Below are 23,668 nucleotides of genomic sequence, written 5' to 3'. Positions count from 1 at the left end.
AATATGGAGCATTTGAGAATTGGTTTTGGAGTAAACAGAGAAATCAGACCTCAAAACACTCTAAGGGGTTAGACAAGTCCTTCCTCTGGACCTGAAATTTTGGCAGGGGTTTGGGAATTTCAGACAGTCCCATCAAAGCAATATAACTATCAGAATTAACTTACCATCTCAGAGCTTTACAAATACTTAAAGTTGTGCCTTGATTTATTCCACAATCACTTGAATTCTACCGTTGGCCTGCCTCATCTTTTCCAAATTCAGGAGCTGCGTGAAGGGCTGTTGCGAACTGAAGGAATGGAGGGGAAAATGCAGGAAAAGGCAGAGAGGCTGCCGGAAAAGTGCTGTCCTGCCATCTCCTGGCCTTCCCCGGTAATTACAGGGAAGAAAGGTCTCACTTCAAGACTTGTAACTCTGGTTTCAGCAGCCGTGTGCTACAACCAGAAAACACCACATGTTCACTACATCACATGGATATTGTGGCTCTTAAAAGTTAGGCGGTCACAGCGTGATTCAGGCCATTAAGGAAGACTAAGCAACGAGTGAGAAGTTAGGAAGGGAAATAGAGAGCTTTGGGAGGTGGGCTGTCAGGTCACAAAAGCCATGCACACAAGTTGCCCACTTTCATGTGATGCAAGGATTTATGTGACATTTCAACATGTTCTGGAGGCAGTCCTTAGTCTTGAGTGGGAACTTGCAAAGGTGAAACACCATCAGACTTCAACCTATGACCAACATGCAGAAATGTGATTTTATTCCCACCAGAGAGGTCACATAGAGCTTACCTGTGGGAGAATTGAATGTGCCCTGTGCAAATACGGGATTCCCTAAGTAGGTGTCTTTGGAATTTACTGCCGTCTGCTGGGCACCAGTGATCTCTGCCATCCTTTGTTCATATAAAGGAGGCTGCAACATCACAAACAGGACACAGTACTGCAGGATTCAGAACTTGTTTAGCAAATCAGATAAAGATACATTATAGTAAGTTTATCTCCTACTTAATCCTTGCCATGTATTTTCCTGTCTCACATTTCAGGTAGTACATTTTTCTGATTTGAGAAATCAGGTATTAGAATTTATTTAAAGATTTCTGCTGCCAGTTTTTTTCTGAATTGATACACTTGTATCTATCTGCAGAAAGTCTCATACCTAATAAAATAATAAAAAGTGCAGTTCTTCAAAATATAAAATTTATAGTCACAATAAAGCCTATAGTTGAATTTTATTTCCATTAAAAAAATTATTTATAAAATTAAAAAAAAATCTGGAGAAAGACAAGAACTTAAATAAGCCCTAGCTTTGTAATATATAGATTGCCTGAATAAGAAAAGGCTTATGTTTGCTATTAAAATCTCCACCAACAGAATTATTTCACCAGAAACATAAAACAACAGATTTACTTCCAACACACACTTCAATGGTTCCAGAACTGACCTAACCAGCACACTTGAATAGGTAAATGTTACATTTGCAGTAATTTAGACAATTCCTGGCTTAAAGGAATAATCAAGTGAGATTCTTAGATAACAGTGCTGTCATAAGAGAAGTTTCTTTATAATTAATTAAAAATAAATTAGTCTTTGTTGCTGCCCTTTATTAGAAACTAAGTCTTGATATGTCAAGTGTATGAAGTTGTGTATGAACAGTAAAGTGTACCAGAAATATTTTATTTCCATCAGTTAAAGTGAATGTGTTGGTCTTACAGTAAGCAAAGGACAAAGTTTGTTCAAAAACTTTTATTTACTATAAAGACAAAAAACACCAAAATACGTACAAATTATACTATATAAAATTGGTTCAATGGGGTAAAAACTTTTAATTAAAATATCTTGATATATTTAAAATAACAAAGGATACAATGAAGCCAAATTTCTTAACCCAGAGATTTCTGTAAAATTTGCTTGCACAGTAAGGTGCTAATAGAAGTTAGCCCTTAAGCCCTGGAAATCTTAGGAATCAGTCACATAGCAAATATAATTTCATTGTGAAAGTGAACTTTGGTAGAAGAAACTCTATAGGACACCTGAGGTAGTAGAAACTGGAATAAACAGCAGTAGACGTTATTTACAATTTAAGTACCAAATAACATTAAGAACACAAAAAAAAATTACACAATACAATTTTCAGTCCAGCTTTGATCCAAAGAAAATAAGAATATTACATCACATCTCCATTTTAAAAACATCACAATTACCAGCAAGCCGAGGGAAATGCAAACTCAAACAAATGCATTTGGACACCTAAGAGGCAGTTTGAGTTTGAAATGTGGTATGCATGGTGATCTATATAGTAATACTGATTAGCTGAGGTTCATCAGTTTACATTTCTGCCAGAAACAGTATTAATCTGAAAACTGATCTTCCAGTACTTGAATTGGCAAGAGTGCATCCTTTAAAGCTTGCACACATGAAAGACTTGGAAACAATCTTATTAGAATGAGAAATTCTAAAGTGGTCAAAAAAAAGTCAAGTACAAAACAGAGCTACCAAACTTCACATTTCTGTATTATCTTTTTAACTCTTCAAAGTCTGCCAATCTTCAAAAACAAAGGAATGTTAAATTTCCAAAAGAAACACATTCACAACTAATGACATGGTTTGTTTTTTTTATTAATATGAGCACTATCATTCATGTAAACTTATCTTTAAGATGTCTTGCTTCCAATTTGTTTTATACACTTTAAAGGTACTATAGCTTATTTAGTTCGTCCTGAGTCTTTGAAAAGAACCAATTCTATTTGAGTCCAACAATCCAACTGGCTTCTGAAGAGTTATAACATGAACAGTATCTTTTTCAAAATGGATTAAACACAATCATTATTAGATTAAAAAAGATCCCCATTTTTAAAAAAGCAAAAGAAAAAGCTGCCATTTTCCTTCAGAATTACATGCATCAGAATCTAAAAACCTGCCTTTAAAATAATTTTAAAAACCTGTTTAAAAAAAAACTCCACATCTCCTAAAAACCAACAAGTTTTGCACTACAGGTGAAGCTTTACTTCACATTTTACTTTATCTTGATCTTCAAGTCCAAGTTTGCTTCTTTTTAAAATAAATACCTTTTTTACGGTAATATTTTTAATATTTTCAAATTAAATTACCACTAATGGCTACAGTAAATAGATGATGTATGGCAGAAGGAAAACAGCAGGTAAAACTTGTTATCAGTAGAGAATGTAACCTCAGTTTCTTTACACAAAGAATGAGATTTGCTCATTTGGCACCTGCTCACACTGAAGTACATGCCAAAGTCTCCCATAAAAACTTTAATGGAAGCTGGGTTTGGGGGCCCCTTGACATGAAACTTCTCTACACCATTTGCCAGAAGAAACTGCTATATGAAAAAAAAGGCTCAACAACTTCTAGCATGGTTCAGACTAAGTTGCTTTATACAGAACAGTCTTGTTTATTAAATAACCTATACTATCAGAGCCTTCAACATATCTTTGTTGAAGGTGGCATTTTATCCCAGATTTCAAGCAAATCTGGTTTTAAAACTCTTGTGTCAGGAAAATACTCCATGACACAGCTTGCATCTTTTTTTCTAAAGACTATTTTAAAATATCCCCTTTTCATGAAAGTTAAAAATACAAAGAAAACAAACTTTGATTTCAAAAGAAATTACATGGCCAGCAGCAAATGCACAGTTAACCATGAGTGCCTGCTCTTACTTTATAGGAAGACAAATGCTTTTTTTAAAGTTTCCATCAATATTTGGATTTGTTACTCAGAGAGTATCATGTAATTAAAAGGGACAGATACAGAATGTCCTTTTAACAAGTATTGAAAAGTTACTAATCGCAGAGCATCTACATGTGAAATTGAACAGTGATTGCAATATTAAAATAGATCTTGAGCCTCTCAGCTTCTAATACTGCTGAAAAAGTGCTCTAAATAAAATAAAAATCACTTACCTGCTAAATAATCATGCAGATTTAAGGAAAAATGTTGTTATGTTAACACAGAGCCAGATGTTTGAAAAGGCACGATTTACAAATCTCTGCATGAATTGTCATATGTTGCATACTGAGCTTAGGTAAAGATCTTGATTTGTCAATCACATACTTAGGTAGGGTCCTCCACTGGCCTTATGATCTTGATGTATTGATCAATAAGGCCAGCAGAATAATATAATTTGCTGCACGTAACTGCACTGCAAGACAGTTACTGTATATTCAGTAGTGTTTTCTTCAATATTTCAGCCTTACAAATAAGTAGCTACCATGTGGTACGGAAGACTGGGTGTTTCAGCAGCTCCCTTGAAGGTGGTCTGTCCTGAGGTTGAAGTTCTAAACACCGAAGAGTCACATCTTTCAAGCCTGGAGACAGATGTGTAGGGATTGATGGAGCAGTAGTTGCACTAGCAATCTGAACAAAGGGAAATAACTTTTTAGAAGTCAGTGATTATGCCCCCCTCGCCTAGCCCAAAAACATTCTACAAACTGATACTTTCAGCTGATGAATTAGATTGATGAACTTTTTTCCATTCAGTATGTTTCCTACCACAGTTTGAAGTTTATGTTACTACTTTCAGTTTATTGTCCTATTGCTTTTTAGTTTGATTCTCTCCTGATACTCTTCTCTAAAATTTTTTATCACAGCAAGAGATGTCACAGCAAGGTCTTGCAGTGACATCTCAGAGCAGGCCACAGGAGAAGCTCCTACAGCACACATATTCTTTAGTCTAGTAGCTGCCTTCATTGTTAACTGGAATGAGTCACCAGGGACAGCGATTAAGCTGTGTGATGTAACACTACATGAAGTTAAACTGGGTGTGCTTTCTTGCACTGCCTTTTACTGTATTTCTGCTACTACCCCAAAGACAAATATTTCTCAGAAGGACAGATCCCTCCCAACCAAATTAATTTGAATTTTATCTAGCTGGATTAAAGCAGGATGACTGGGAACACTAGAGTGGCACCATCAGATTCACAGCAGTGCAGAACCAAGACAATTACATCTCTTAGCACAAGTGATTTTACTTAGAACACATCTGAGTACTGCTGTGCAATGTCTGTTCTCTGCAACTTCCTTTACCTGCAGCAGTATTTTCTTCATTCATGCCTACGGTTCAACTGGACCTTTAGAATTAAATATAACTAACTGATTTTAGCATGAAATGTGAATGCCAAGTTAAATGATCTAGCAAGCAAAGGAAGGGGCAAAAATCATATATAATATGGCATAATGGAAAATATCTTCCAGAAAATCTGATAATGGAATATTAGGCTTTATAAAAGGACTTTCCCCACCGTGAACTATGAATACTTACACAAACGGTTTATGGAAGAACAAGCTTCTGTATTTTACAGGATTGTAAGAAAAAGTTCACATCCCAATCTTCTGCCTAATTTAAGATCAACTTTATTCCTATTGGTTTGGGGTTTTTTTTTTTGTTGTTTGTTTTTTTTTTTAAAGTCTGTTACACTGTATTTTTATATCTTAGATCAGACATTTCTGAAAAACCTGGTCTAGTGGAAGGTGCCCCAGCACATGGTGGGGAAGGTAGAACTAGATTATCTTTAAGGTCCTTTCCAACACAAACCATTCTATAATGATTTTGAATAGCATGTATTAGTATATTTTTTTTGGTATCAGTCTCTTTGGTTTTTTTAGAGAAGCCAAGTATGATTATATTGGTACCAGTATTGCTTCTGTACTAACGGCTCCAACACAAAAAAAAAGCTATTGCAACAATCCCTGCTACATGCACACTTTTCTAAAATTCACATCGCTGTACACAAGATTTACTTGTCATCTTTTGTAGTATGTTGGTAATAACAAAATACCTTACCTTAAATATTAGAGCAAGATGATTGGAGTGTTTCTCTGCATTCCAAGGAGGTTTAGCACATGCCATTTCTATGACAACACAGCCAACGCTCCACACATCACAGCTCCTTCCATATTGCTGACCTCTCAGGACCTGAGCAAACACCAAAAATCAGATTATATAATTCAAAATATTTTAGCCCCAAGTCATTTAGAAGTAAACCTCAACACATCAAACAAGTGTATTCTGATTAACATTTCAGGTAAAGAGAGTGACCAGTGATGTAAATGGCACAAGATTTACACAGGTCTAGAGACCTAGTAAATAAAATACTTGACCAAGTGGCAAGCAAAGTACCTTGCAATAGCTAGTTTTTGAGCAAATGGTCATTTTGGCATTAGTAACACCACTTGTGATAACTGTATCTTGTAGCATACTACTTTAAACAATGACAGCAAGAAAGAAATGTTATCATCACCATGTTGGAATAATTCCTAACCTTTAGGACAAAGGCATTTAAAACACATTTGAAGCATAAATAGCAAATTTCTGTTATCTGGCTACATCAATTAGCTTAAAGAGTTCAAACAAACTTTTTGAAATAAATTTAAGAATTGTTTTCTTACCTCTGGTGCCATAAATGCAATAGTTCCCAGCAACTGTCCCTGAAACTCCCCAGCACCAGTTCCTTTTGATGCCAACCTGGCTGCAGCTCCAAAATCAGCAATTCTTAATCTATGACCTGTGCTGTCAATTAGCAAATTGGCACCTGTCAACAGTACAATAAAAATACTACTAGTTGGTTTTCTATTAAAGGCAAAAGGATGAACACACACTTGACACTTTTCCTCCCTGCACTTCAAAATTATAAAACAGTTTGACATTCCCCACCTCAGTATCAAGGAAATCTAAAAATCAAGGATACAGTCTAATAACTTCACTTTTCTCTTATGCCTGAATGATACTGCACACAGCTTGAGGCTGTTTGAGAGATTTCAAGAGGCCATCAAATTTTCAAAGTACAGAAAACACACAGGATTCTGGAACAATGCTTCGAGATGGTATAATGGAAGAAAATGGTGACCCAAAGACCCAAAGGCTTTCATTGGCTGCAGCTCCTCATGAAATTTAAAGTGATTTCATTATCAAGCAGCCCTGAGTCGCTTTAAAGATAATTGCAAGCAATTTAAAGTTTTACTGTTTCAAAAAGAATTAGTAAAGATATATTTGCCATCCATATGTTCTACTTATATAAATATACCACCAGTTCATGGACAGCCATAGAGACATTAAAGGGAAAAGTTCAGTAAGACTGGTATTTCCCACTTATGTTCACATGTTACTCAGGGTACAACTGTATTTATGTTCAATTAGGATGAAGGAAGAAAACTCATCACCACACATTACAAATCTGGCCTTGTTATCTTGGTTTGTTCACAGATTTTACTATCATTTCCATGTAAACATTTACATTCATTTAAGTAGCAATAGTTTTAAAACTGTATGGCAACTTTCTATCTTATTTTAACCAACTCAGAAAGACAATTTTTCTAAACTATTAGCACAGCTAGCAAATACCCACAAGCTTGCCACCAACATTTTCATTATGTCAGTAGCATTTTGATTAATTTCAGCAATAGAGTTTCTTATAAATGATCAGACAAACCCAGTAGAAATACCACTCCTGAGACAGCATCTGAGAGAATGAACACGTCTCAGGCCAAAACATATGTTGCTTTCTGAATACTCCTTCTAAAAGAATTTATCAGGTTATTCTCACCTTTAACATCTCTATGGATTATCTGATTCTCATGGAGGTAAGAAAGGCCACGTAAAAGTTGTTCCGTGTAATTAATAATAACCGATTCTTTGAAGGCTCCATATTTGCTTAGCAAATGAGCAACTGAACCCCCTAAAAGACAAAACAGTACATTCTATCAACACTTACACATTCTGTTTATAGAGTGCAATACTACATCCTAAAACTGGAACTTGATATTACTATTTCTAATTAATATTTCTCCTTCTCCTACTCTAAAATAATTTCATAGGCAAAGAGTGATGTAGTTCATTCCTCAATTACTTTCTAAATGAAATTATACACATTAAAGAAAAAAGTCTTCATGCTTCCTAATGATTTTATACTTCCTTAAAAACAATACTTTTCCCACACTTCACATTAACGTGTAAACAGCAGAACGTTAAATATTTTTTTGAGGCAATAGGTAAGTACAACCTCCATCAAGTATTTCCTCTTAATATATTAATTTACGTTTGTTATCATCCAATACATAGAACTTCACAGACAAGCAAGGAAAAGCAGTATCTTACTCTATTTTCGAAAACTGCTAACAGAGTCTCAAGATTTTGGACTTCCAATTTTTCTCTTGAAGTATTGTAACATAGCCTGGGCTTGAATGAGGTAAATGCAATTCCTGACATTTGACTATCTAAATAATAATATTTCAGAAAAAAATACATTTAAAAGGTTTGGCATGCTAAATGTTGAGAAAATATTTTTTGCACTACTTCTTGTAACAACACATACTTGGGGGCTTCGCATGTTAGCACTCTGACCACAATTTAGGGTGCAATGCTTTCATTTACAGCAAATAAGGATGTATAAAACACCACTTAGTAACTGGACAGCAGCAACATATAATACACTCATAAAATTAATAAAACTACTTCTCAAAATAAAGACAGATTTTCTTGTGCCTGCTCTATACAATTATGAAAAATATTTCAATTTTTTTTACTAGATTACCAGTTAAGAGATTTAAGGTTTTAAACAATTTTTCCAAAAGCACTATTTACTACTTATTATTTGAAACTTATTTTAAATGTTCTTAAATGCCTCTGCATGTCATCTAATAAATTTTTATGAAAAATCTCAGGACAAAAATAAATTACTGGTATTCCAAACTTTCTAGCAAATTTATTAAAAGTAATAACTTATAGCTACACAGATACACTGAAAATGCAAGAGTTTGAGACACAGTCACTTCAGTTGGAAATATATCAAAATTTATAACTCCTCACTTGGAGTCAGAAATGGAAGGAAAAGTCAGGGTTTCCAACTGCTTTAACTGTATGACAGATTAGGTATGGAAGATTCCAAATCACAAAAGGATGCACAATTAAGAATTTTGCTATGAGCACTTCAGCTGTTCTGTAAGTACACCTTTATACTGATTGCGAACACATCAATGAAAATATAAATTCACAACCTTAAGTGATGCAACAGTATGTATTTCAAGACTCAAACAGTATTTTCACCAGTTGTTTACCTGCCATCCATTCAATAAAGAGGTTATAGTTGCTCTTCTCGCATGTAGCACCCAACATTCGAATAATGTTAGGATGGTTCAGATGACTCATCATCCTTATTTCTTCCCTCAGTGCTTCAACCACCTCTTCCTGCTCAGATGACGTGTTCCTGACATATGTCACCTGTTTTGAAATATGGTATTCAGACTTACTAATTTAAGTATAAGTCCTATAATCACCTTTCAGTACAGCAACAAGAAAGGATGGTTTTCACCATCTGGAACTGCTTTTTTACCTCAAACCCTATTAGCTGAGAACATATCTCCACGTGAGACAGTCATAGAAAATTAAGAGTGATCTTCTATGTACAAACAAAAACTTCTCCAAGTAGACTGGGAAAACATCCCTCTTTTCACCTCTGTTTAAACTAGGAAAAAGCCTTTGGTTTCCAAATATTGAGGAAAAGGAAGAAAGAAAAGGCCTAAAATGGGATCCTCGGTGTCACTCATAAAATTTTACCAGTTAAATGATAAATATTTCATAACTAAAGCTCTTACAGAAATTCAACTTGACAGAAGTAATGGTATTGGAGTCAATCTCAGATGTGATGCATACTAAATATGATATAATGGTATGCTGCAGGGAATTTCCCCAGGCATCACCATCATCATCTCTCTGGGACCACTTGGACAGTCTCACTTTTTCACAAGCAAAAGTTCCAACGGAGGAATGGTGGCACATACTCTTTCCTTGAGCAACTTCAAAACATTTTATCTATTTCACAGCTGTAAGTTCATTGTAGAACTGATAAGAGTATTGGGACTAAAATTCCCTCTATTTTGTTACTACTGATTCAGCCCTAGGGCAGCTCTAGTGCGAACAATTTACCCACACCTGAAAGCCTTCAAAAATCTTTACTGAAGCATGGGCCTTTTCTCAGCCATAGATACAACTTCTGTATCTATTAATTTAAATAGTTAGAATACTTGCCTACAAATTGCCTTTAGTTAGTTAGCAAAGTTGAATCAGAGGAAACAATTATTAAACTATATTTCCTCCATTTAAAGTTATAGGGAAAATATCCTTGACAAGTGAGGAGAAATAATCTTAAATAGGAATCTTATAAATAGGGCATTAATTAGGAACCAAGTTATCTGGGTCCCATTCTTAACTCAGCCACCATTTTATGAACTTGACTGAAGCAAAAACCCACTATGAAGAACCATGGAAGAAAATGGGCACAGAACAAAGGACTTTTAACTCTAAGAAGAATTGAAAAAGCTTGTATATATTTAGGTAAACAATGCACATAAAGGTTTTTTAAATTATGTATTATGTCAGAACACATCACAGGGAGTAGGAGGAGCAGGAACACAAGAGGTCTGAAAGAGAAAACACAAGAAAATTAGGTACTTTCCTGAAGTATTTACCTGTTTTACAGCCATTAACGTCCCTGTTCCCACATCTTGAGCTTGGTAACAGGAAGAGAAAGCTCCAAGACCAATTTGCTGACCTTTAAGCCATTCTGCATCTTCTCTATAATGGTGTTTTGCTTTGGTATGTCCAGGCAGGGTTTCTGGTGTCTGCAAATTAAATTCAAAATTAATTCCAAGTTTACTAACATGCATCTAAAATATGGACATTCTAAAGTGTTAGAAAATATCCACACTTATAAGCCTCTTCTCTCCCTCACACTCCCTTGAACTATTTGTTATACAGGTCTCAGCTGAGATGAGAGCACCAGAGTATTCTGTAACCCACATACTCTACTACATGAAACAGAGCTTCCTCTGTGTAACTACATGAAGGTGAAAGGCAAGATTAGAGGACACAAGTAGGAGCGCAACTTTTTTTTCTATTCCTTTTCTCACATCTAGTTAAGGTTTTAGCTTGCACCTACAGTAAACAGAACCAAAATCAGGTTGTTTTCTAATTAACTTATCCCCCCAATATTATGCTTCACATGTTATCACAAAGGATCACAAATACAATACCCCTTTTTCCTATTATTATTTCTTGTGCTTTTGGTCTATTTGCAAATATATATGTTTTTTTTTTTCTGACTAATATAGTATCTCTCATCTTTTCTCAAGATAGGAAGAGAAAATATTTTCCCATTCTTTCTTTCAAAGATTAGTTTGCTAATGTACAATTGCCTTCAACGTAAATCAGCATTAGGACTCAGTACAGTTCTACTCCTGCTTAAAATTTTTTGTTTACTTCCTGTTTTCCCCAGTTTTATGCTTTCTTTTTTGTTGCTTTAAATGTTGATACATTATACGGTTCTCTTGCAAACAGCTTCTCTAGATTGTTAATAACATGGAAGGATTCTGTTAGCACCCTCAAATTTGTATTTGATTTTCTATGAAAGGGTACTGAGCAACTTCATGTTTTCTATAATTTTTGAAATATAACAGCACTGCTTTATAATTTCAGTGACCCTCAGCTGAGACTTAACATAAATTTTCATATGCGTACTTACATCCTGCTGAATGATTATGATATCTTCACCATTTTCAACCTGTAGCTGGGGAATTACTGGCAAAGCATCTTGGGATGCTGACATTGCCATAGCAATAGCTAAAGCTTCCTCTTCTTCAGCTTCCATCTTTTCCTTGCACTTTTGATTGTGATTGACATCATCTTTGTAAGTATCATCATTTTCTGCCCGCTCAGGAGAAAGAACTGCAACTTCAGACTTGAATGTAACTGTGCCGTCACTTGTTGGCATGGAGGCCTCGAGTAGGTCCTCAATACTGGAATTGAGCTCTGCATTAACATCCAGCCGGCACTTCTCATCTACTGGTGTGAACACTGTCTCTTCGCTTGGTATAACTGCACTGCTATTGCCATCACACTGTGAAATATCATTCAGGTCAAGTGTCATACTGCTTTTTAAGGTTTCTCCTTGCTTGTTCACATCACCTGGGGTGGGTCGTGATGGCTTTGGCCTATGTACGTGACTGGATGGCAATGGCCTGGCTTGGGTAAAAACTGGAGAAAGTTTCTCAGATTCTTTATTTTCAGAACAGTTTCGCTGAAACTGGAGAGAAAGTTTCCGCTGTGTTTGAGGAGAAGGTGAGGGGATTTTGCAGGGAACAAATCCCTGAGGTCTGAGTTTAGAGACATCTGTTACAGTGCCAGCTGGTACAGATGGGTTTGTTGGAGACAGAAGTGTTGGGAATAGTGACTGGGAATGACTAGATGAGGGAGAAGAGTTCACACACTGACTGTGGGGTTTTCCTTTTGTTTGAATGGCTGGTTTTGGTTGCTCGGTGGTTACTGATGAAACAGTAAGTCCCATAGCAAGGCCAGCTAGCATCTCAGAAATGTCATCTGGACTGGCACTCAGTTTTCTGTCACTTAAACCTTTCCCACTCTTCCCTGATAAGTGGACAGTATTATTAGGAGTATTATTTTCTGTAGTTTCTGGAGAGTTATCTGGCACAGGTAGGTGTAAAAACTCTTCATGTTGGCATTCCCCCGAGTGCATTTCTTCCATGCCCAGCTGAATGGCTTCTGCAATTTCCATTTCATCTGCTATTGCCATCAGACGTCGACGCATCCTTGCATAATGTGTTGAGCTTGTCACACTCAACATATCCAACAGCTTTACAAAAATATGGGGCACTCTTGCTACCATTCTTGCTGCACTCAAAAATATTCTCCGTGACAGCTTGCCAACCATTGAATGGGAATTGTCAATTGACTGCAAGGCGAAAGTTAAGAGGGAGAGAAGTTTCTTATACCTAAAAAAAGAAAAGAGGTCTTTTATAAACTGACATACTCTAGTTAACTAGTATAAAAAAAGCCGTTTCAAGAGAATGCATTTAGTTGTCAGTTCTGAAGTATGAAGGACATTTATTGTTGCACGGGTGCTTCAAAAATGCTTCACAGGTCAGAAGTTTTTAAAAAGACAACTGCTTTGTAAAGCAAGCACACTTTGCATATAAATATATGTTATTTGTTTACAGGAATTATAACAACTACTTCTTTTATGAAATCACCAACAAATTCAACTACAAAGAGTAACATTTGCATAGAGCACAAAGAAGTACCTGTCAACTACGGTATCAGCTTGCAAGATATCTCCACAGACAATGTGGGGATAAAATTCACTGGGAAATTCCAACAGAAGTCTGTCTATTAGACAAAGTCGCCCCAGCAGTGCTTGCCAGTTGCTAGATTCTATTTCATTTCCATGAATACAGTTTAAGACATAATCAACGCCTCCAATACCAATGGATCCTATAAAAAAGTTGATAAAATGAAGATTAGGTATTATATTCAGAATCTACACAAAGAACAGAACTGTATCATACAGAATTACTCGTTGTTTGCCCAAATTAGCCCCTTTCCAAACTGTTGACAGGAATACTGTTCTGTTTGCTGTGCTTGTACTTGATAAATTCCAGTATTATTTGCTTGTATAATTTAACTGTATATGAAGAGTTATTACCAGATTTAAGTATTTCTCTCCCAACTGCCAGCTCCCCTGCTTGACCTTTACACATCTCCAATAGCGTTGAGACTGAAAGTTGACTTGTTCGACTGTAAGAAAGTAAAACCAAAAAAAGAACTTCTTTAGCAAATGCTTTCAAGGAAGAACATCCTATTCCTTATACTTAACAAACCATCACCTAGGAATTATGTGTAAAATTATTTCACACCACCTTATTCCAGTAAATTTTTATAACCCACTCTTTGTAAGCTTACCTGTGGTTATAACATTTCTACAAAGATACTTCCAGAAATGTAATGTCTATCACTAATGTACAAACAAAACACCAAATTGCCTTGTTCTCTTGCAAAATGTGGCCAAATGCATAAAAACAGTCCTATTTCACTTACTACTTTAACTTTAGATATTCTCTTGCTAGACTGCTGCTGGGGGATCTCCAGCTGCAGTTTCAGAAAAAAATGCTGCTTACAAACTAAACCTTGAGAGACAAAACTCAAGCTGCTGGAGTTCTGCATCTAGTTTACAGATGAAATCTGTACAGAAGAAATGGTTGGCCTGTAAGAACAAACAGGGTAACCTAGGACAGGAAAATCAAGCCAAGGGCAGTTCACCCTAAATAACTATCTCCTACCATTACACTGTGAACTACCAATCAGAAGTCTTATGATACTGCTACTACTTTATGGCAAAGATATGTAACAACTTCTGCTGAAGTAGGAAGAATACTGAGGAGTACTTGCTAATAGCTCTAAAGAGAGTCATGAGAAATAGGCCAAAGCAATAAAAACAGAGATAGAAGGAATGGGTTCAAAACTGCACATAACATCTTCCTTTACTTTGGCGGGGGGCGGGGAAAGAAAGCCCTTACGAAAGCAAAGTATACAATCACTTCCCTTCAAAACCTGCATATTTCAATCCAGAAGATTACCAGCACCAGTCAGGCTAGCAAAACAATGACATATATTTACAATCAACACATTTATTTTAACACCAACTAGTTACACATGAATAGCAACAAATGAAGCTTTAAGATATTTAAGTAATAATCCAAAATTAAGTTCAAGAGACATCATACCTGTTAGCATCTGCACATTTAATTAATATCGTCTCTACAACTGGCTTGAGAAGTCGCTGTAGTTTAGTCCTCTCTGCCAAAGTATGACAGGGAGTGTACACTAGCATGGCTCTTAAAGTTTTCTAAGAGAAAGGAAAAAAACAATACATAAGAAATCCAACTAGCTACAATTTTTATTTTTTTAAAGAGATGTAAATAAGCATTAAAAAGTTGCAAATTCAGTTCTACATAAATTGTGTGCAAAATGTCAGTGAAACTTTCAAAGGATAAATAGCTTACTACATTTTCACTGCTTTTCACTGCTAGAGAGTGAAAAGACATACAAACATAATCAATACTTAGCACTGTGGCAAGTGCCAGTGAAATCATGTTCTTTCACTTATGATGAGTATTTTCATCACCCCACTTTCAAAGCGTAGTTAAAAGTCACCAGTGGTGCTCAACAAGTACTAGGATTCCTGATTTCACGTATCTTCTCCCATTCCCTCCTTCTTACAAAACGAAGTAACTGTGAAATTAGTAGAATACAACAAATAAAAAACAACTACTTACTAAAGCAGCAACATACACTTTGTAGACAGGGTCAGCACAGACCATAGACAGCACACTGCAGCAGGATTCTACCACCACATCTCCTGAGATACTGGTCTGAGACCCACTAGCTGCTCCCAGAGCTCCAGCACTTGTGTTGTTTCCATTGCTGCTTCCAGAGTTTCCAGTGCTTTCACCGTTAGCCAGTAATAAAGCACCACTAACATCATGGGAAAGACGTCTGAGTGCCATCTCTCGTATATTCCAGTTTCGAGAAAACAAGCAGCCAACTAGCTCCATCCCAAATACCTGCCAAGGAAGAAAGCAACATTACAGGAGTCAAAATGAATAATGCTGCAATTTAAGTACCTGACAAGAGCAATCAAAATGGAAAAATATTTCTAGTTAAAAATCATCAAGGCTGACAGCAAAGATTTGTCTGAAGGTACAAGGTCCTAAAAAAGATTCTGTGATAGAAATAAAATATCAAATTATATGCTACTTGGCTGTGTAAAATCTCTGTTAAGTGAATTTTAACTATTAAGTATGAAGTTGGTTTCCAGATACTGATATTAACAGTCCTGAAATCAAGATCTGGCTATACCAGACAAAAATAATGACAGAAATAAAGGAAATAAAAGTTCTCGTTTTTAAGTGTGTGGCCCCATGTTCAGCTGAACCCACCTCTATACTCTAAAGGCTATTAGGTCTTTCACAAAAGAGAATTACCTGAATCCATGGCTCAGCTGAATCTTTATATGTAGAAGGGATCTGCTGGACTCCGTAATGAGTAAGGTTAAAATTGCTATCTTGAGTTCTTCTCTGTGATCCAACTGCAGACTGCTGCTGAGATTGTTGCTGAACCACACGGAGAACAGAAGAATCCACAGGGCTTGGCAATTCATGACTACAGATCAAGAACAACACGGATTAAAAAATATAACATTTGAGGTAAATAATGCAGCATATTCAGAAATATCAATTAAAGATCCAGAAACAGATAGTTTATTGCGCACCAAAACTGAATCCTTACCTATAGAAATCATGAGATCTCCATTTAGATCTACAAAGTGGACAGATGAGTGGCTCTCTGTTTCTTCTGCATTCTTCTGCCCCTGGAATACAGCACAGGATTATGTGCACTGAAGTTTTACAGTGTACAAAACCAGAAGATGGCACAACTACTTCTAAGTTTTACTGAGGAACATTAGTTTCATAATTAATACTTCTGAACTGAGCCACTTTCAACAGCCCGAGCATTAAAATATGGGTGCTTAAACCTATTTTTTCTGCATGAAGAAATGCTTCACTTCAGTACTACAATTAGTAGTTTAATTTATTAACTGAAATTCAGCTCCTTTTGTACTTAAACTATAGGAACATTTTATTTGTTAATGTAAACTGCAAACATTTATATATTTTATTTGATGTATTATATAAACATCATAATTCATTATACCACCCTTGCTAGCTTTATATGACTTTTACGCATTCTAATGACAATTTACAGGGAGCTGAAAGTCTGTTTCTAAGCTTGTTCTAGTTAGACATAGTCCTTTCACTCAGGTAAGACAGGCTTAAACATCTATACCTGCAGGTAACTTGTCTGTCAGAGCATTGAATTACAAACTCCATTTGTGAATAATTGCTAAAATAAGGTGTATCAATAGTACCCAAATTATACAAAATTTTCAGAGTTACCAGCCATCATTTACTAGCAGATTTTTGGGATTTTTTATGGAACATAAAACAAACAACTCAAAACCATAGCAAAAGCTATAATACTTTTGCAGATTTAGTCACCAGAAGTTGACAAAACAAAGATAACATACATATTGACATGCAGTGGTGGTGTAATTTGTTTCTGCAGCCATCTTCACACACAGTGAGACTCTCTTCATCCAGCATGCCTAACAAACAAATGGGGCACATCTGTTCTTCTTCATCCTTCATACTATAAAAAGAGACATTTGTGATTGTAGAATAGGCGTATCAGAATTCAGAAGAGGCCTAAACAGTGAAAAAAGATTAACTTCGAGTTTGGAACAGTCACTTCTGGATAACTATAGGCTATTAATGAATCATTCTCCCAAACCTTGGTCTGAATAAGTAAGCAACAAGATTTTAGAAGCACTGAGTACAGACAACACTTTGTTAAAGTGAAAGGGAAAGTCACAAAACACATGACATCTTTACAAACTAGGTCAGATACCAATTAAGAGATTGAAAGGCCTAGCTTTGGGCAGTTAACATTTTCTTTCCTAAGACTTCTTGAAACAAACCGAGCTTCATTTTTTAGTTTATCATTTGGGTTTAAATAACTATGGAATTTTTATATTTTGAAAACTATCCACATTCTTTGTCATCACATTCCTTTCAAAGTATGAAGCCACAAGGTAGTCTTTAGCCCTTTACAAGAAAATGTAAATACTCTTTGATGAGCATAGTAAAACACAAAAACTAAACAGCTACCCAATAATTTTCTGCCACTAACAGAAACTGATGGAATAGAGTCTCATAAACACTAGCATACATGTCATACACAGATATTTTTAAAAGCTCCTATTTTCCCTTGTTTGCTATTTCTATTTTATTTTTCTCTACTTTCGTTTTTAAATGGATAACCAGAGAATTACCCAAAAATTATTCTAAATTTAAACAACATGCAATGAAAAACACAGATTTATAATCTTCTGCAATACTGTTTAAATGTGCAAAACTCTAACTACTCATCGCAAAAAATTTAAATTATAGTTAGTGTGCATCTAAAACTTTGCACATATCCTGCATTTGTTCACCAATGATATATTTTTAAAATAAAATTAACTTGTACATGCATTATTTCTACCCACATGTATTCTTTTCTATTTCTCCACAAATGTTTGCAAAGCTATTTATTCCTTGAAAAGATCCACAAAGGTAAGCTTACAATGAAAAATATTCTCCACACGTGTGTGTATATATATAAACTTATTTTTGATAAATTGCCAGTAAGCAAAACAAAACTGCAAGTCATAGGAATTATCAGAACTGAGTAAACGTCTATTTCAAATGAATCTGATACTCAAGTGTTCTTCAATACCTATAGCATACTAATTTAGACTTGGATAGAACAGTATGTTCTCTCATTGAATCAGTACTGCACCAGGTGTACTGGCAAACAACTGAAAATCTTTCATCCTGTAAGAAGTGATAACTAATGCAGCAAAGTTCACAACCCTGTGGAAAAAAAAAATTCCTACACAAAGTATCAACATAAAAGGAACTGGCTTGCCAGATAAGTAGTTCCAGAGTAATTATGTATTTAACAACTTTGTTTATGCAACTTGTTTATAGAGACACAGTTTGGAAAAATAAGTAAAAGATGAAGTGAGATTGAGGTCACAATCTATATATCAGAATTATAAACCTGTCTGAATCTATTCATCTTAATATATGCTCATTATCACAAAGTAACATATCAAGGTCCTCCTTAAGTTAGATTCCACTTCACACAAACAAAGCCTCAGTTAGGTTTTGCTCTCTGATCTCTCTAAATGAAGGACAGTTTACCCACTAAATAATGCAAGCACAAATTATTTGTTTAAAAAAATTAATCAGTATCTTTTCAAAATCATGGAAAAGTATATACAAAAAAAACTCAAGTAAAAGCAGTCAGGGAAAAAAATATGAAACAATAACACATCACTGGAAATTCATAGACAAGGCATCAATTCATAGATAAGGCATAACTATTATGTTAGTAGCTCTCTCAAAATAATTTAATCAACCATTTTTAATTAAGTAGTTTTAAAAACATATGCTTGCTTCTGTTTTTCATGTATGCGTTTATATAGAGTGCAAAAACATTTTTCATTGAATTGTCAGAGGCACAACCTTTTCTCCAAAGCAGGAGAGGAGACAAAGAAATCATGTTTATTCTTTTGCTAACATTTGCACAAGTGCTGTATTAAAAAAAGATGCACACAATAGTCTTCCGAAGCTGATGTATGCTTTAGTCTTGCATTCAAGATCTCAAAAGTTTGTTTTACAAAATTCATATAAGGTAAAAAAATTTATTTTCACACCTCTACTAAGCATTTTCCAAACAGAAGTTACAAAACAAATATGCCCACTTGGCACCACAGTGACTAATGGATGCTTGACTTGACTGCTTGCAAATGCAGAGACTTAACGTGGCTTGAGATGAAAGCAGCTTTGAACAAAAAGAATGTAGGTGATTCTGAAACTACAGAATAAAGCTTGTAATTCCTTTTAAAAATACTAACCTGTTTTCTGAACTAGATGTAGAAGTACTAGATGATGACAATGTATGAGAATTTGACATGCGTGAGACAAACTTCTGGATGGTGTTACGAGATGGAGCTTTGATCCTCGAGCTACGCCTACTGTGATATTTCTGGAACAAACTCTCAACCTAACATCAGAAAAAGATAGCAACAGTCTTATTTATGCTATGAATATCTTGTAATTAGAAGTCATATTACTGAAGTGTAAACTACTGCTAACAGGAAAAATCTATTCACCTTCACAATAATGCATTAGCAGTTGCAGCAACAATTTCAGAAGTCTTACTACTAAAAAGATCACAAGAAACATTTTACGCCAAAAACTTATCTGCTTATTGAAAATAAATAACACCTTCATGTATATACATAATTACTTCAAAATACCCACACTTTTTCTTCCTTTTAGCAAATCAGTGAGACAGAGCTATAAATTTTAATAGAAAATCCCTTCATCAAACTACAGCTCTCTGCTATTTATGCAGTTATGTCTTATATTTACAGGTATTTTTCTTTCACTTACAGAACTCCTGATACCGAATTAAAGATATAATTATAAACATGTATTCTTGTTGCTTTTAAATCTAACAGTTTTCAGCATGTTTAAGATAGTGTCCTAAAGACATTATGGAGTGTACTCTAGACCATCATTACATCTATTAGAAGTTGATTACCTCAAAGTTCTTCAGCGTCTTCCTCCAGAGCATTGGGTCAGAGGGTTCAAGCTGAAAGACCCTCAGCATAACAAACAGCAGATGAATACAGAACGTCCCACGGCCACAGCTACAAGTCTGTAAAGAAAAGTATAACCTAAGGTTTTAGTGACTTGGAAGTTTTTCCACATTTAAGTGTATCATAGAATATACCCACCCCTCAACAAAAAAGTATTTCATATAAAGGCATAAATGTTCTGTAGCATAGCCTTACAAAAAAAGAGAATTCCTAACATATTACTCATAAATGTATACATGAATGCATAAAATTACAACACCAGCTTTCAATTTCTTTTCTCCCCCCAGCCCCCCCCTTTTTTTTAATCAACTGAAGCTATTTTTATGCTTCATACAAGAAGTATGATGTCACAACATGACATCAATCGAACTTAAATGAGAAACTTCTGTTCACCCAGCTTGGATGTGTCCCAATACTACATTGCATTAGTACCAAGAAAGCCTATGAAAAGGATCTCATTATGGGTATGAATGAAATTATCACACTATGTGTTTGTCATTTATACACATCCCATGAATAGAGGAATTAAGTGACCAAATTTTAGCCAAGAATATGTTAGACATACAATTCAGAGCCACTTCTAGGAATGAGTCTCTTTTTCTTTTAAAAAACAGAAACTGTAGATAAACGTAATTTCCAAATTGCAAACTGATTTTGGTATTACATGAGTACAGATTACAGCTTTTAAACATTACTTTATAGAACAGTGATCACCAATTGACCTAATCTGGCTTTGAACAGTTTTGCGAGATTAACTATGAATTGATAAAAGCTACAGACCAGACAAAAATATTCCCTACCTGAGGCCCAATAAACACTCTGTATTTATTATCAGGGCTGTCGCCTCCAATTAAGAATGAGTTGGGTCCTATCTGCTGCAGCAAGTACAGCCTGGCTCGCATCACTTTGTTGACACGGCGATTTGTCTCCTCAGGGCTGTACGGAGAGAAACCATCTGGAGATGGGGCTCGTCGAGGTGGTGTTATCCGTCCGCTCTGAAACTACAGAAGGGCCTCCGTCATGAGCATTCAAAGGACAGAAAAATGTTTAAATAGGTATGGCTTATTTATTTATTTACAATAAGGTTGATATTATTATTCTAAATAAATATATAAACCATATTTATAATATGGTTTATATATTTACTTAGAATAAGAGTCCCCAAAACCTGGAACTGTTATAATCTCTTTGACTATATGACTTAAAAGGATTAGTTTTCTTCCATGCCCAGGAGTCAAGGGCAGAAGAAAACTGAAATTCTGCAGCTGAAATTTGTCTGACACTGGGACACAAAAGGAGTCTTTCAAATTGCTTCTTATTTTCATGTTGCCATTGGTTGCCTTACCATATTAGTACTGAATTATCAAGTATAATTCAATCCGAAGATAATCAGGGACTTATTACTGGATAAAGGAGATTATTCTATATAGCTGTAACACTAATATATTTCATGAATGAAAAAATGCTCTGACTATAGTTTTAAAAAAGGAATATAAGTTCAACAAAGATCAAAAGTTTAAGAAAATTCCAGAGAAAAGAAAAAAATGTACAGTTTTTTCCCCTTTCCACTATGTAAGCAACTTTTAGATGAGGATGCTTTGGGTTTTTTTTAATATTGTTTCCCCATAACCAAAATCGAAGGCCCAAACATCTTAGTAAGATTGTTTTACTTTAAATTCTTCTCATTTCTAACATTATGAGATGCGTTAATGGTTCCATTCTGTTTCAGATCTTCTGCTTTTATTTGTATGCACTAATTCCATGTTAGGATGAAAGAAATAATGAATTCACTGTCCATCATATAAGTAAACTACAAACTGGACTTTTAAGGTTTTTGATGTCAAAAGTTAATATAAAACAAAAACCCCAACCAAATTTAAATATGGTTGTTTTCCTTTTTTTAACCTTTCAATTTCTCTTGTCATGAGGAAAGGATCAGTGCTGCTGAGCTGTAACTTCTGATACTTGTCTCTAGTTCAGAAGAATGGCGGTACGTATTTTCAGTGATACTAGAGAAATTTGTTTAGAACAATGGGAAAATAAAACCAATTAGGTCTTATTTATCCTCTAATTGCACTGTGAATGGCACAGTGAATTTAACTGTTGATAAGCATTTTTACAAGCCAGAGTGTTAGATATTATTGCTCAAAATATACTCATTATCTTCTTTAATTAGCCAGTTACTCTTACTCAAAACATTATATTCTAGATGTTCTCTAGAATGTAGTGATAATAACTTTAGACTTCTAACAATGTATGCCTTCCCTAATCTGTACCTAAAGGTAAGTTCTGAAGTTCTGAAATAGAGCATAAGACTTTTCTACAAGAATTTTCTTTCATCCACAGTCCTATCCTTAATGGAATATACCTGCCCAGAGAACTGAGAGGCAGGAGAAACTGACTACAGTTATTAAAAAAAACTTGAAAAAAGAGAAGAAAAAAACCCCACAATCAACCAAATAAATCCAAACCAAACAAAAAAAAAAAAAAAAAAAAGAAAAAAAAAAACCAAAAAAAAAAAAAGAAAAGAAAAACCCCACCTGACCAACAAAAAAACTACCAGCACTTCTTCCTGCTAATCAAGCTAAGAGAACATGCATGTATTCATGACTGAGTACCTATTTTTCTTCATTTATTTCAATAACAAATGAAAGCAGGACTGAAGGAAAAAGAAAACACATGAGAAATACCGCACGAGATGTGTATGTCACCCAAATGATATCCTGTAATAACCTCTTTATATCAGCATCATGCTTTACAGAGGGAGGACCAACTTGCCCTATAAGCAAAAGACTGAAGAATACAGCCAAATTGGAAATTACATCACAGCTTGCAACTTACAGGCACTGGAGACACCCTTTTTCTTCTAACACCTGGTGACTCAGATTTAACTGTCCTAGTAGATGATGAAGAGGAACTGCTAGGAGAAGGACTTCGTCTTCCTTTTTGCGTAGGTGAAGAAGCAGTGTTATGTCCTTCAGCTTGAGGATCTAGACAGGTTTTATTCATTTCTGATCCATCTACTTTTCCAGGGATAGGTTTCACCACCTTGCAGGAATTAAATCACATGTTAAAATTATTAATTAGTAATTTCTCATTAAAGCAAAGCAAATTAATCAATAATTCTTTTGTTGTAATTAAGCCATTATGCAGAAATCTAAATACTTCTTAGGCCATATTACTAACATTTGAGAGGGATTAGCTTACTGATCTATATGCAACACAAAAGCAAGAATGTTTATTCCTGTCTGTGCAGCTTACATTAGTTGTGGCAGCTATTGATTTGATTCTCAAAGTACTCCTGTAAATACCACTCATGATACCTCAAAAAATACTGTTGCCCCATCTGGACAGTAGAAGCCACAAGAATTTTCTTCTCTACAGGTACTGTGCTTATTAAGAGCTATAATACTGGATCCATGCATTCCACATGGTACCAGCTGAAAAATACTAGGGCTACTCTTCCTTTAACACAACACTTTTCCAAAATAAAGACTTCAAACATGGAGGTAATCCAGGAAAATTAGGTGTGCCATTCTTTGT

The 23,668-nt window shown here is 35.2% G+C and overlaps 1 protein-coding gene across 4 annotated transcripts in view; it reads right to left on the bottom strand.

The window, feature by feature from the left end:
- Positions 1–1,718: 1,718 nt before the first annotated feature.
- The window catches only part of MAP3K1 (mitogen-activated protein kinase kinase kinase 1), a 58,924-nt gene continuing 36,974 nt past the window's right edge, over positions 1,719–23,668 (bottom strand). For all 4 annotated transcript variants that reach the window (XM_072922570.1, XM_032744557.3, XM_072922571.1 and 1 more), the window contains exons 3-20: positions 22,967–23,173; positions 20,926–21,126; positions 20,068–20,184; positions 19,376–19,524; positions 16,940–17,061; positions 16,141–16,222; positions 15,837–16,014; positions 15,129–15,416; positions 14,577–14,698; positions 13,499–13,590; positions 13,098–13,287; positions 11,522–12,788; positions 10,470–10,622; positions 9,060–9,222; positions 7,550–7,681; positions 6,396–6,538; positions 5,791–5,922; positions 1,719–4,364 (exon numbers count right to left, since the gene is read on the bottom strand). In XM_072922570.1, the coding sequence (XP_072778671.1) occupies positions 4,215–4,364; positions 5,791–5,922; positions 6,396–6,538; positions 7,550–7,681; positions 9,060–9,222; positions 10,470–10,622; positions 11,522–12,788; positions 13,098–13,287; positions 13,499–13,590; positions 14,577–14,698; positions 15,129–15,416; positions 15,837–16,014; positions 16,141–16,222; positions 16,940–17,061; positions 19,376–19,524; positions 20,068–20,184; positions 20,926–21,126; positions 22,967–23,173 (3,888 nt within the window). In that variant the 3' untranslated portion in view covers positions 1,719–4,214. The remainder of the gene's footprint in view (positions 4,365–5,790; positions 5,923–6,395; positions 6,539–7,549; positions 7,682–9,059; positions 9,223–10,469; positions 10,623–11,521; positions 12,789–13,097; positions 13,288–13,498; positions 13,591–14,576; positions 14,699–15,128; positions 15,417–15,836; positions 16,015–16,140; positions 16,223–16,939; positions 17,062–19,375; positions 19,525–20,067; positions 20,185–20,925; positions 21,127–22,966; positions 23,174–23,668) is intronic.

This window comes from Taeniopygia guttata, chromosome Z (assembly GCF_048771995.1).
Source record: "Taeniopygia guttata chromosome Z, bTaeGut7.mat, whole genome shotgun sequence".
In the NCBI taxonomy this organism is placed as follows: Eukaryota; Metazoa; Chordata; class Aves; order Passeriformes; family Estrildidae; genus Taeniopygia; species Taeniopygia guttata.
Note: the sequence above shows the minus strand (reverse complement) of the source record. Positions and strands in the feature narration are given on the sequence as shown.